General features: G+C 42.7%; 1 protein-coding gene across 1 annotated transcript in view; it reads left to right on the plus strand.

Moving 5' to 3' along the window:
• Positions 1-14,356, plus strand: part of Slc9c2 (solute carrier family 9 member C2 (putative)) — a 71,283-nt gene that overhangs the window by 44,666 nt on the left and 12,261 nt on the right. The window contains exons 14-17 of the mRNA XM_047519994.1: positions 8,692-8,743; positions 10,794-10,942; positions 12,808-12,933; positions 13,976-14,074. Coding sequence (XP_047375950.1) covers positions 8,692-8,743; positions 10,794-10,942; positions 12,808-12,933; positions 13,976-14,074 — 426 coding nt within the window. The remainder of the gene's footprint in view (positions 1-8,691; positions 8,744-10,793; positions 10,943-12,807; positions 12,934-13,975; positions 14,075-14,356) is intronic.

Genomic DNA, 14,356 nt, shown 5'->3' on the forward strand with positions numbered 1-14,356 from the left:
CATCTGTAGATTGCTTTTGGCAATATGGCCATTTTAAATATTAATTCTGCCAATCCATCAGCATAGTTGGTCTTTCCATCTTCTAGTATCTTCTGTTTCTTTCTTCAGTGTTGTATAATTTTCACTATAGAGGTCTTTCACTCCTTTGGTTGGTTTTATTCCTAAATTTTTTTTTTGAAACTGTGGTAAACGGATTTTTCCCCTAATTTCTTTCTCAGCAGGTTCCTTATTGGTGTGTAAAAAAGCCACTGAGTTTTGCATGTTGATTTTGTATCCTGTTACTGTGTTGAATTTGTTTATCAGTTCTAAAAGTCATCTGGTGGAGTGTTTAGAGTCTTAAAAGTACAGGATAATAAGGAATTATTTGACTTCTTCCTTTCTTATTTGTACTTCTAAATTCCTTATCTTTCCTAATAGCTCTGGCTAAAATTCCAAGTACTGTCTTGAGTAGGAGTGGTGAGAATGGACATCCTTGTCTTATTTCTGATTATAGAGGAAATGCTTTTAGTTTTCCCCCATTCAGTATGATGTTGGCTATGGGTTTTTCATATGTAGCCTTTGTTGTTGAAGTAAGATATTTCTATATCTAGTTTCTTTAGGGCTTTTATCATGAAGAGGTGTTGAATTTTGCCAAAGGCTTTTCTGCATCTACTGAGATGATGATATGATTTTTATCCTTAATTCTGCTGGTGTGACACATTATGTTTATTGATTTGTATATATTGAAACATCCTTGTATCCATGGAATGAAATCAGCTTGATCAGGTATATGATCTTTTGTCTGTTGTTGAATTTGGTTTGCAAGTATTTTATTGAGGATTTTGCATCTATGTTCATCAAGGCTGTTGGTCTATAATTTTTTTTCTTTGTTTTTGCTGTTGTTGTGTCCCTTTCTGGTTTTGGTATGGGTAATACTGGCTTCATAGGATGAGTTGGAAGCATTCCTTCTCTTTCCATTTCATGGATTAGAGGAGCATTGATGTTAGTTCTTCTTTAAAGGTCTGATAAAATTCAGCAGTGAATCCATTTGGTCTTGGACTTTTGTGGTTGGGAGACTTTTTATTACTTTTTCAATCTTATGGTTTGAGATATTTGGTTTTTATATATTCTCTTTGTTCGATTTTTGTAGACTGTTTGTTTCTAAAAATTTGTCCATTTCTTCTAGATATTCCAACTTATTGGAATATAAATTTTCAACCTATTCCCTAATAATCCTTGTGATTATAATACCCCCTTTTCACCTCTAATTTTATTAATTTGGGCCTTCTCTCTTTCTTTTGATTAGTTTAACTGAGGGTTTTTCAATCTTGTTTATCTTTCAAAGAATCAACTCTTGGTTCCATCAATACTCCACACCATTCTTTTAGTTTCTATTTCATTATTTTCAGTTCTGATCTTTATTATTTCTTTATTTCTACTGGTTTGGATTCTTGAGATGCTTCATTAGGTTATTTATTTGAAATCTAATTTTTAAGTTAATAATTTATAGCAATGAGTTTATAGCACTTACAGTTATAAACTTCCCTCTTAGAAGTTTCTTCCACACACACAATTTCTTCAGTGACGTACTGATCATTTAGGATGCATTTTTCAATCTCTAAGTCTCTTTATAGTTTCTGTAGTTGTTGATTTCTAGTTTTATTCCATCATGATCTGACAAAATGCAAGAATAGTTTTAAACTTTTTTATTTGTTAAGACTTGCTTTGTAGCCTAAGATATTATCTATCTTGGATAAAATTCCATGAGCTGCTACAGGAATGTATTCTGCTGGTGTTAGATGGAATATTTTGTAGATGTCTGTTAAGTCCATTTGATCTATAGTCTAATTTAATCCTTATGTATCTTTGTTGATATTTTGTCTGGATTACCTATTTCTTTCTGAGAATGGGATATTGAAGTCACCCACTATTCTTGTATTGGGGCCTCTCTATCCCTTTAGTTGAGTAGTATTTGTTTTGTGAAATTGGTGCAAAGGCATTTATAATAATTATCTCTTCTGGTGGATGGTTCTCTTTACCAATATGTACTGACCTTCTTTGTCCCTTCTGACTAATTTTGGTTTGAAGTCTTCTTTGTTGGATATGAGTGTAGCTGCTCCTACTTGATTTCAGATACCATTTGCATTAAATATTATTTTTCTTCCTTATGTTTTCAGTCTGTATGTCTTTGCCAGTGAGATATGTTTCTTGCTGGCAGCAAACAGTTGGGTCTTGTTTTTCAAACCAGTCTACCAGTCTATGTCTTTTAGTTGGGGAATTAAGACCATTTACATTCAGGGTTTTTATGGACAGTTATATACTAATTCATGTCATTTTTGGTATTTCTAATATTTGATTCTTTCCTATTTGTCATTTGCATCTCTAATAGTAAAATTAATTCTTTCTTTTGTTCTTGTGGTTGTATCTACTTTCCTTTTCTGTGCATAGGATTCCCTTAAGTCGCTTCTGCAATGTTGACTTAGTGTTTATGAATTCATTTAGTTTATGCTTATTTTGGAAGTTCTTAATATCTTCTTTGATTATTATGGAAAGCTTTGCTGGATATAGCAGTCAAGGTTGATAGTATTCCAGGACTTGAAATATATCATTACAAAGTTATAACCCATGAATGTATAATATGTCAAAATATATTCTAGTGTCACATATGACTAAAAAGAACAAATAAAAAATTTTAAAAAATACATCAAAATACATCCATGTGCTCCTGGCCTTTAGAATTTCTTATTATTCTAATGGGCTTACCTTCACACATAACTTGGTATTTCTCTTTAGTGGCTTTTAATATTCTCTTTTCTTCTGAATCTTTGGAATTTTAACTATAATATGTGGTGGAGAAGTCTGGCCATGTCTATTTGAGGTTCTAAATGCCCCCAGTACTTGAGTGTTCATCTTATTCCCAAGATTTGGAAAATTTTCTGCTATTATTTCACTGAATAGATTCTCCATAAAATTAGCTCGTATCTATTTCTTCCCCAAGATCTGTGAGTCTTAAGTTAGGTCTTTTAATGTTGTCCCAGAGATCTTATATATTCTCCTATTCGTAGTTTGTTATTTTCTTTTTATTATTGTCTGAATGCCCTTTTCTTCAACCTCTGAAACTTTGTCTTTTACTTGATTTAGACTATTGGTTAGTTTTTAAACTGAGTTTTAAAATATGACTTATTGAGTTTTTCATTTCCAAGATTTCTGTCTGATTCTTTTTCAAAATCTCTATCTGTTCATTAAATTTCTCATTCATGTCCTGTACTGTCTTCCTTAGTTCATTCAGTTGTTTTTCTGGGTTCTCTGGGAATTCACTGATGTCTTTTATAATCATTCTTTTGAATACTTTTTCTCTTTTATTTTTTATTGGTCCTTTTTAGCTATACATAATATTAAGATTCATTTTGACATACTTTGTTCTAATTCAGTCCTTGATAGTGTTTCCCCTTTCCCTCCCACCCTCCCTTCTTCTGTTCCACTCTGTCTACTTTACTGATCTTTCTACTGTTTACTTAGTTTTTTTTTTTAATTAGTATCCCATGGATATATATGACGGTGAGAATCACCTTTGGTAAATTCATGTATGTACATAGGAATGTTAGGTCAGATTCATTCTACTGTCTTTCCCCATCCCATCCCTTTTTCCTTCCCTTCACCCCACTTTGTTTACTCTACTGGTCTTTCTTCTATTTTTTTTATCCCCCCTCCATTTTAGATTAGCTTCCAAATATCAGAGAAAACATTTGACCTTTGACTTTTTGGGACTAGCTTATTTCACTAAGCATGATAGTCTCCAGATCCATTCATTTACTGGCAAATGCCATAATTTCATTCTTCTTTATGGATGATCAGTACTCCCTTGGGTATATATACCACATTTTCTTTATCCATTCATCTGTTGAAGGGCACCTAGATTGGCTCTATAGCTTAGCATCACTGTAATATGATGATTTAAATCTTTTAGTTATATATTGAGGAGTGGGATAACTGGGTCATATGGTGGTTCCATTCCTAGTTTTTTGAGGAATCTCCTTACTGCTTTCTAGAGTGGTTGTACTAATTTGCATTCCCACCAGCAATGTACGAGTGTACTTTTTCCTCCACATCCTCACCAACATTTACTGTCATTTGTATTCTTAATAATTGCCATTCTGACTGGAATGAGATGAATTCTCAATGTAGTTTTAATTAACATTTCCCTAATTGTAGAGATGTGGAACTTTTTAAAATGTATTTGTTGACCATTTGTATTTCTTTTTTTGAGAAGTATCTTCTACTTTTGTCCATTTATTGATTTGGTTATTTGTTTTTGTGCAAGTATGTATTATGAACTAGAAAAAACTCTTATGAAATTCATTTGGAATAATAAGAGACCCAAAAGAGCCAAAGTATCCTTAGTGAGAAAAGCAAAGCTGGAGGCATCACAATACCACACATCAAATTTACTACAGAGCTATAGTAACAAAACCAGAATGGTACTAGCACCAAAACAGGCATGAAGACCAATGGAATGGAATAGAGAAGACACAGAGACAAACCCACATAAATACAGTTATCTGATACTAGATGAAGGTGCCAAAAACTAGGTTGTAGAAAAGATAGGCTTTTTAACAAACAGTGCTGAGAAAACCGGAAATCCATGTGTAGTAGAATGAAAGTTTACCCTTCTCACCCTGCACAAAAGTCAACTCAAAGTCAATCAAAGACCTAGGCATTAGACCAGAGACCCTGCAACTGCTAGAAGAAATGGCCCAACACTCTATCACGTTGGCACAGGAACTGACTTCCTCAACAGGACTCTGCAAGAAGTAAAATAAAAAACAAGTGGGATAGCATCAAATTAAAGAGCTTCTTCACAGCAAAGGAAACCAGAGTGTGAAGAGAGAGCCTACAGAATGGGAGAAAAATCTTTGCCCCCTGCTCCTCAGATTGGGCATTAATATCCAGAATATGCAAATAATTCTTTGACCAGTATTTAATCTTCTCTTTGGAGTCAGCTGTTAGTGAACTGTGAACCTCATGATGTCATGTGCCCTGTTCTTTCATATTTCTTGCACTTCTATGTTTAGATTTGCACATCTGTTTGATTAGAGTTCTCTTCCACCTTTGTGTGAGCGTTGTTTTAGGGCACAGCTTTCTCTTGATGTGTCCTGGGATATTGGATTGTTGTGAAGTGTTGAGTGTATCTCCAGGTTGGTTTCAGAGTATAGTTTCTCTGCTACTTGTTTTTGGGGGGAGTAGAGAGTAGTGTGCTTCAACACAGTATATGCTGTGCCTGAGTCTGAGGATCCCACTTTCTCTCTAGGTCTCGCAAGAGTGGGGTCCTTCCAGAGGATCAGGCAGTTGTGTTGTGGATAGAAGAGTACACATGGCACGTCCTATGTGGTTACTCTTCTGTGTTCTAGAGGGGTTTGCGAATGACTTGCATGAGGCCCCGCCCTTGGGTGGCGTCCATGATCTTTGCTTGTTTCTCTCTGCGTCGTGTAGGGACGGTTGTCCAGGAGCGGGTTTTCAGGCCCCCCAGCCATGCCTACTCGGGGCTTTGTTGTGGGCTAGGGGTCTTTTCTCTCCCATTATCTGTGTTGAAGTACTCGTGGAGGTTCCGGTGGGTCGGTTGTGGGTAGTCTCTTAGCTGGGCCTGGAGTGTAGCTCTGCAGCAGAACTGTAAGTGCAGAGCTGGATCCCCAGCCCCTGAGGTCATCACAGAAAAGGCGAAATGAGCCACAGCAGTAACAGCGAGCAGCAGTGAACCAGGTAGGCAGCAAACCCCGGCACCGTCTATGGCCCCCACAGCACTAACGACCACCACGGGAGTGGTGGGGACTGAAGTTACCTAGGCTGAGCCATTTAAGGGATGGTAAGATACAGTTCATTCAGAGAGCAGAAGGTGGGAAGAGGAAGGCAAAAGAAAGGCGGAGTATTCAGAAGGCAAAAAGAGAGAAAGCCAGAAAGTAAAGGCCACAGTGACAGAGAAAACAAAATAAAAACTGAAACCAAATACAAAGAAATCAAGAAATTTGAAGGAGAAGACAAGGAGTAACCCAAACCCCCAACTATCAGAACAAATCGAAAAACAAAAGCACCCCCAAATTCAAACAAAACAGAACAAGGATTAAAAAAAAAAAAAAAAACAACAACAAGGAAAGACAAAAACATATGAATCCATCGACAAATACAAAAAGCCAGATGAAGATGGGAAGACCAGCTCTGCTGAGTGGCCGGAGCTGGACACAGTGGCATTCCTTCCTGGTGGAGCTGACCCGGGTTCTAAAGGCAAGTTCTGGTGGCTGACGCCAGGCCCCGAACGGGTGTCCCAGCAGCTGGTGATCCCTCCAGCCAGTGTGGAGGGCACCCTGAGAGGCCGGTGCCAAGCCTCCCTGGGCACTGAGATGGTGACCCTCACCCCCGAGGGTGAGCGTGGCCTCCCGAGACCCTGTCCCCAGAGGTGCTCACCGCACCTGTTCAGTTTCCCAACTCAGCTGGTCGCCTGAGCCGCCAGACGCAAAGGGAAACGCATGCCCTCCCCTCCAGATGGCCGCCTCCACCTCGCTGCTTTCGACTTCCTCCTGCTCTTTGGATGGCGCTCTCCTGGGCCACCTGGGCCCCAGGGTCAGCACAGGCCAGGACAGCCTGGAGTGTTTGCTGAGATCTCCAGTGGGGCCGTTCTTCCACTCTGAGCCACGGGAAGCTGGAACAGCCCTATTCTGCCATCTTGGCTTCTCTTGTTTCATTTTTTAAAAAATTAACCTGATATGTTCTTGAACCCCTTTATTTAAAATGCTTCTTTGTTTCCTGTGTTAATTCTGCTTCTTGGTGTTCATTCTCCTGTGTGTGGTTTTTGGTTCCTGTCTTTCATCCTGGTTTTTTCCTCCAGTGTTCAACAGTGTCCCTAGCTGAACGGTATCAGAAGTTTTTTCAGCCCACACGAAACTCCTGATTTTAAAAAAAAAAATTTTTTTTAAATTTTATTTTAGTTGTAGGTGGACACAATACCTTTATTTTATTTTTACGTGGTGCTGGGGATCGAACCCAGGGCCTGAAACTCCTGGTTTTAAACCCAATAATGAATTTAAAGCCCAATTACTAAATCCCTAGACACGGTGACTGTGTGTGGCCTGGAGGTCGGTTATCTGTGGAGGTGCTGAGGTTGGTTGCCTCTGGTTCTCAGCCCAGGAAAGCGAGGTTCTTTCCTCACTGAGGTCAGCAGAGGGAAACAGGCCCAGAAGTTACCTGCGTTTCCTGGATCAAACATTAAGGAGCAACAGAATTCTGTGCTGTGGATTTACGCTGTAGAATGGAGAAGAAAATTAAAAGTGCTACTGAAAAGCCAGATTGATCTGTATTAGAAAGAGCACAAGGAGGATAAGGGAGGATAACAGGAGCGACAAGATCACACTGTGTCATTTGCATGGCTGTCCAGGGCACAGTGGAACCCATTACTCTGCATGATCAAAATGCACTTATAAAAGATAAGTCAACAAAAAGAACAGAGAGCAATTCGCAGGCAAAAGACTTGAGAAGCAGGAAGAGGAGAGAAAGGAAAAGGAGAGCCAGTGAGGGTGTTAGGAATGTTTTGGGGAAGTTTGGGGGCAGTTACCGTGACATACAAGACAGGAAAGGAATCCCCTTTGACCTTTACAGAGGAGACGTCAGCAAAGATTTAGGTGGCTTTTGAAATGTGCTCAGTTATCAAACTGGTGCTTACTCTGAAAGTGACTCCTCAGAAGCTGCGGCAGCATGTCCTTGCTTCAGGACCGTCATCTCCTGCAGGCGGGGCCGGTTCATGTGGCCTCCTGTGTGGTCTCATTCCAGCAGGCCTTACCTGTCCTGTCCTGCAGGGGGCCAGCTGCTGTCTCTGCACCCTTGCAAGCAGGCCTGGACCTTGGTGTGTTGGTACCACTGGCAGTTGAATAATCTGGCACCTTCCCAATATTGCTTCATTGTTATCAAGAGGAAACAGTTGAAAGAAATTCTATACTGCATTCTTAAAATTCAAAATGAATTTATTACATGTGAGTTTTTTCTAAACCCAGACAAACAAAACAACAAAAACTTGACCTTTCCTGAACTTTAGATAACAGGTCAGTTGTCATGCGTTATCTGAGTGCAGAGTTTCAGAGGCTGCTACCCTGACAACTCTAAGGAACTCTCAGTTGTACTGTGCCAGGCTGCTGGTGTGGCCAACTGTACGCTCCGGAAGGACTCAAAGCTAGAGTAGGCTTTGTGGGGAACAGTGCCTCCAACAGACTCCTACTTCAGAGATTGGTTAGCCTCTGAGTGCAGCTACTTCTTTAGTTACTTGAGGAGTTTCCTGTAGGAACGTGATCTAATTGACACTGTTTCTTCCCATTATTACACTTATTTTTGTGCTGCCGAAAGATTGGCTCCCTGAATAGCTTCTTACTCAGTGCATCTCCAAATTGGGCTCTGCTGGTGAGAATTCTCCTTGGTGCACAGGGAACCATTTTGAAATCTCTTAGGCACAATAGCTATGAAAAGTCCTGGCTGCACAACATCCAGATTGCATTGAGATTACAATTTAAATCTCAACCCAAGGAAAGTAGCAGAATTGACCAGAGGAGAAAAACTGAGCTGAAGATCTCTCTTAAAGGAAATGGAGATTTCCTCGCCCATACTTCTTATCAGAATTTAAATCCGGAAATGCACTTGGTGTACCAAGAAATGAATGATTTTCTTAATTTCTTACAGAAATTATATGAAATTTTGGAAACAAACAAACAAGAAGCTATTAAAGAACTAGGTAAGTAGTTGAAGTATCTGAGAAATCAGACCTTATGATCCCATCATTTAACCAAAGAAATTTGAGTTCTTGCTTTCATCCACTCGCTCACTCCTTTATTTATTCAGGCAACCAGGGTTTACTGAGCATGTAATGGGCCAAGGATAGGAAAGCAAAGACGGGTAGACCATGATCCTTGGAAAGGGCAGAGTCTGGTGGTGCGTCTGCACATGCCGGTAGACAGTGGTCCTGCTGTGGGGGTGTAGAAGAAAGAAGGGGAAGAGTGGCAGTGTGCTCGAGTGGTAAGGTCAGAATCCTGAAGAAAAAGACACGTGACAGTTTCCCTGGACCCAGGATCGCTGTATTATTTTGGTTTTGCAAGGATGCACCAGCGTCACGGGAAACAGACCGGTCGAGAAACAGCAAGCGGCACTCGGGAAGGAGAGCGCCAAACTTTGTTTTACGCCTGCGGGTCCAGAGGACATCACACTCCAAATTCTGAGCGCCCATCACTGATTTTCCACGACATTCAGAGGCTATAACTAGTGTTAGACATGTTCTAGTCTAAAGGGTACATAGTTGTGCCTGGGGTTTCAGGCAGGAAGCACAGAGTGATAAGGGGAAGAACTGGCTCCTTTTACAAAGCCTTCAAAAAATCTCTAGTCTTGGGCCTGGAGCATCCATGGGGCATTTACATTTCAAAGGGAAGTAGTTAGATCCTAGGGAAACTCATTTACAATTCAAAAGGCAGGAGTGGACAGTGCTAAGGTGCTCCCCAAATTCACCAAGACCAGCTGACTAGAAAGGGAGGGGAACTTTCCCAGGCACCAGTTGAGAATTTCAGTGTCCACGGCTTATTCTGCGTCCAGGCTTGGGTTAGTTACCTGTGACACCTGGAGGGTGGCTTGCAAGGAGAGTATTTCTGAGCATCTTCAGTGACTCCACTTTCTGAAGCAGACAGTGGAGCTCACGGACCTCATGCTGAGCATCTTGGGTCTGTTTTCCTCGTGTGGGCCACGCCGGGCTCTCGGGAGGTGCAGACTCACCTGGTGAGGGCCTGGCACAGGGGGGCCCTTAGTGCCTGGAAGTTGTCAGTAAAGACGACGTTGTATGCATGACCACATTGTGAAATGCCGTGTGGGTGCTTTCCAATTCAAAACAGGAAGCACATGGTCGAATAAATGAAAGGGTGAGTCTGGAGACGATGGGTCAAAATATTTTGGCACCGTTTCAGAAAACCCAGCACCCATTGATGCCATGTATGTATCAGCAGATTTTGATTTCTGTGCTTTTAAAGAATAGAGGCTTAGGAATGGCTGCTTCATGTTAGGTTTTAGATCAGTTTGGAAATTACAGTTTTCTGGACTCAGTCCCTTAAAAGGGGGTGTCTGTTTCCATATGGTTATTGCAGCTGTTGACTGAAGGCTCACTAGGTCACCAACTCTGAAGCGCTTTATGTGCTGTACCTCACTCAATCCTCACAGTTACTCCCCGAGGCAAACACTGTTCTCACCATTTTACAGATGAGGCAACTGAGGCCCAGAGGTGGTGAGCTAGCGCTCCAGCCGGGGCACCTGGCACTCAAGCCTAACTTCGTTTTATTGGTCAGCTCATTTCAGTGAAAAGACGTGTGAGAACCTTCTGTGTGTAAGGCCTGTGCTCAGTGACAGAATGACAAGGCGGCAGCAGGGAACAGCTGACCCTGACTCACATTCTACCCACGACTCCTCACACTTACTAAAGCAGAAAGACCCAGCGGCCAAAGTCCTGGGCCTCTTTCATTCTTCCATTTTTTCATGTAGTCACCCGGCCAACAGAAACGACAGTCTGGAGGTCGAGAGGGGTCAGTGAAAATAACACTGGACCCTGAGGTGTGTCGTAAGGGGGCCGTGGAGACACCCCAGAGCAAGGCAGAGTGCTGTCCTCGCAGCTGCTGGGGGCTGCGCGAGTTCTGTGTGACATGGGACGGGAGGATCTTGTGGAAATACTTTGGAAATTGTAAATCACCGTCCCAGCGTCAGTTATCACGGCGCTTATGGAATAGCGTGCTTACCGAGTTTAATTTCCTCAGGACTCATAGAACACGAAGGTCGCGATGTGGTCACTGCTTTGAAGACCAAGCAGGCGATCCGGAACGTGATCGCTAAAGCTCTGAAAAATCTCACCTTCCTTAGGTCAAGAGGCATTATTGATGAGCACGAGGGCATCGAGATGAATAAGGTAAGGAAGCAGTTCCGTGTTGCTTGCTTCCACCCGCCCGGGACGCCAGCCTGCGTAATTTCTTTAACAGGAAGTAATGAGTGAGGTGATTGGAAAAGAGTGTTCACCGGCAGCTTTGACCCCTGCGATTGCCTGGAGACTTGGTTAATTCTGGTGCAACCAATGCCCATCAGTCAAAGCTGCTTGGATGCAAGTAACAGAAACTAACCCGAGTTAAGCTTAGTAAGGAAACAGGGCTGGTGGGTTTATTTAGAGGACGAGGAGCATCCCAGGGAGCCAGGCCGTGTGGCCAGGCTTCTGGAAAGACCTGACTAACGCCTGAAGGCTTTTCGGATGCTCCGTTTCCTTTCAGGGTTGCCCTCCGAGGCCCCTTCCTCTGACTCCCGCTCTAGACCCACGAGGTTTCTCTGCTCCCCCATCGAGATGTGGAGTGTGTTTGTCGGGTCCCACTGACGGTGGCACTGGAGGTGGCAGCCACGTGATTGCGTGGTGGGGGGAACCGACCTGTGTGTGTGTGTGCTGCTGGGGGTCAGGGAGGACGCGGCTTCCCCCAGGAGAGGAGCAGGAGGACTGCCTAACCAGGTAGCCGGAGAAAATGGACTTTAGAGAAATTGTAAATGTACTCGCAAAAAAATTAGAAATGCGAGACTCAGGGAAAAAGCCATGCTTGGTCCTGCCTCTCTGTCCATCTAACGCCCAGACTGCATCTGTGCCTCCTGAGAGCTGCTTCTCCTCCCACGGGAGGGTCTGCGTCCCCGCACACACCAGGCAAGCGGGGTTCTGCCCCAGTGTCTGCACATGCTGCTCCCTGAGCCTGGCCCTGGGGACACGAAAGCGCCCAGCCACGGACACCTGCGCTGTGCGTGGTCACCCGCTGGACTCAGTCCCTTCTTGGTGGCCTCAGAGAAGAGTGAATGGGGGAATGAATGTCACAGGGAGGGACCAAAGGGACACTTTTCTCCTTCATGCTGCCTGAGGGAAGAAAGGAATATTTTGTAGTATTCCTCAAGTGACACTCTCACCTTCTGTTTTGTATCTTCTTTTTAAATGAACCCTTCTGAAGTTTGTATAAGACAACTGGATGCTCGGTGCCCATTAATTAACATAAATAGCAATACCTCTTATGAGCAGAGACTTATTGTTCCTTTAGGTGTGTTGGAAGTCAATCACTCAACAGGCACCTCTTGAATTCCTGCTTATTGGCTATCCCAGGTCACAGGACATGGGGAAGTTTATTCAATGCAATTGAGGAATACATGCTGGAGACCTACTAAGTGCTCTGGACTCCTGCAATTGGGATACTTACTGAATACAACACTGACCCCTAGGGTCCATGGTTGTTTTTCAGTCAGTCATTTAGTCATCCAACCAACAACAGCCAAGTAAGACAGAAAAGGAGAAAGAGTGACAGTACAGTGTGGTGGGTTCCACGTGCCAGTGCCACGGGAATCGGGGGGACAGTGTGATTTTTCTCTTGCTGGAAAAGAGGTTTCTCAGAGGCCACAGGCCAGGACTGTATCCCCCCAAGTTAGAAAGCCTTAGAGAAGCGAGCCGCACACAGGAACAAGAATGGAGAGGCGGCCACAGTGGGTGGGGGGGCAATCCACGCAAGATCAGGACATCTGAGCTTAAGACGAGCTAGGCGCCAAGCTGTGGGTCATGCAGAGGCAGGTCCATCCGGGTTCAGAATCTGTGAAGATCGGTGGGGAGCCCGCAGCCAGTGAATGGCAGCTTGGATGGGAGGAGCTGAGCGGACTCAAGGTCAAACCTGCAGTTTATTTAGTGTTCCTGAGGGTGTTGGTCTACCTAGAGCCCATTTTCTGTGACGGAACCTGATCACCATTATGTTGGTTGGTTGTTTTTAGGTACTTCTTACGAAAATAAAAGCACTGAATAATTTTCCAATGGCAATCCCACCCCCTACTCCTGACAAGTACCTTCCTAATATCATCTGGATGGAAAATAAAGATGTTCTCATCGAGTTCTTCAAGGTAACGCTTCTGTCTGGCTCGGGTGATGTAAATATTAAATACGTTCCCCCACTTTTTTGCATTATCTAATGTATAGAAGCACATTCAAAGGGAAATCCTATACTGGCCAGTTCAAGGAAAAACAAAACAGAGGCCCAGCAAAGCCAGAGGCAGAGTATTACTTTATGATACTAAAGGGCAAAGACAGTTTTTCACCATGGTTCATGTTCCCAAGATGAGTCATCTGTGTTTCCTGCTGATTACCAACGGCGTTCTATTTTGTTATAGAGTGCTAGACTTCCAGGTGTGTACTCTGGAAGAAACATATTTTTTTTACCAAGGATGTCAAATTTAGATTCCTGTAGGGCCAGGCAGATAAGATAAAAGCAGAACCAAGTGGTGTAGTGCAATAGGGAGCAGTGAGGACTGTGGCACTTTCCGGAGTTCATCTTCTTGCTATAGGAATCTGGACCTTTTCAATAAACAGCTACTGAATATCCTATGTATACCAGAGACTGTTCATCTAGTACGCTTCCCTTCGTCTGTAAAGGTCTCAGAACAACCAAGGCAAGGTCCTGTGGCCTTTTCTGCACTGTTCCATGGTACCCTGCCTCTGTCTCCTTTGACATTGTCACTACACTCTGTCGGTGTCTACCCAACCTAACCAAAGATCTTCTGGAGGCAGGGAATATGTTTAGGTCACCGTTATAGCCCAAGCCCCAAATGAGGGCTAAAAAATGTTTTCATTCAGTAATTTACTGATCAATCCCATAAAGCTTTTATTGGGTACTTATATCATTTATTGTATTAGGTACTAATCACAAAATTTGTAATTTGTTCGCTTGTCTCTTTATTTCTAAAATAAAGACATGGTTATTTATGTTAAAGTTAAGAATCCAAGAATACAGTTTGTGTTTTTATGCTACTTGAGAACAATTTTTAGGTTTAAAATCTTACTTCTATCTAGAAAAGTAGACAATGAAGATTTCGTATTGACTCTCTCTCTCTCCCCCTCGTCTCTCTCTTTCTCTTTCTCTCTCTGTCCTTTTTTCTTTCCATTCAGGAAAGAACCAAACTTGCTTATTTTGACTATGGAGATGTCATTTGTAGAGAAGGGGAAATGCCACAAGGAATCTACTTGATCATTTCAGGAATGGCAAGTGTAAGGAGCTACTGATTCTTAAGTCATATTTTGAAATATATAATTGTAACATAAGGAGAAGTTTAGGAACTAAGAAAGTCCAAGTTTCTGTCAAAATCTCTTTTCCAAATGAACCTTGTTGGTGGACGATGTCTGCGGCTGAGCTGATGTCACAGTCCCTGCCTGAGAGTGTGACCTGGTGGACAGCCCCCCTCCTTCCTCGGCAGTCCTGGGAAGAGGGGGTCTGGTGGGGACTGCAGACAAGGAGACCGCGACTTACATTTCACACCCCGTTGGGGTGCG

Source organism: Sciurus carolinensis, chromosome 12, assembly GCF_902686445.1.
Source record: "Sciurus carolinensis chromosome 12, mSciCar1.2, whole genome shotgun sequence".
Taxonomy (NCBI): Eukaryota; Metazoa; Chordata; class Mammalia; order Rodentia; family Sciuridae; genus Sciurus; species Sciurus carolinensis.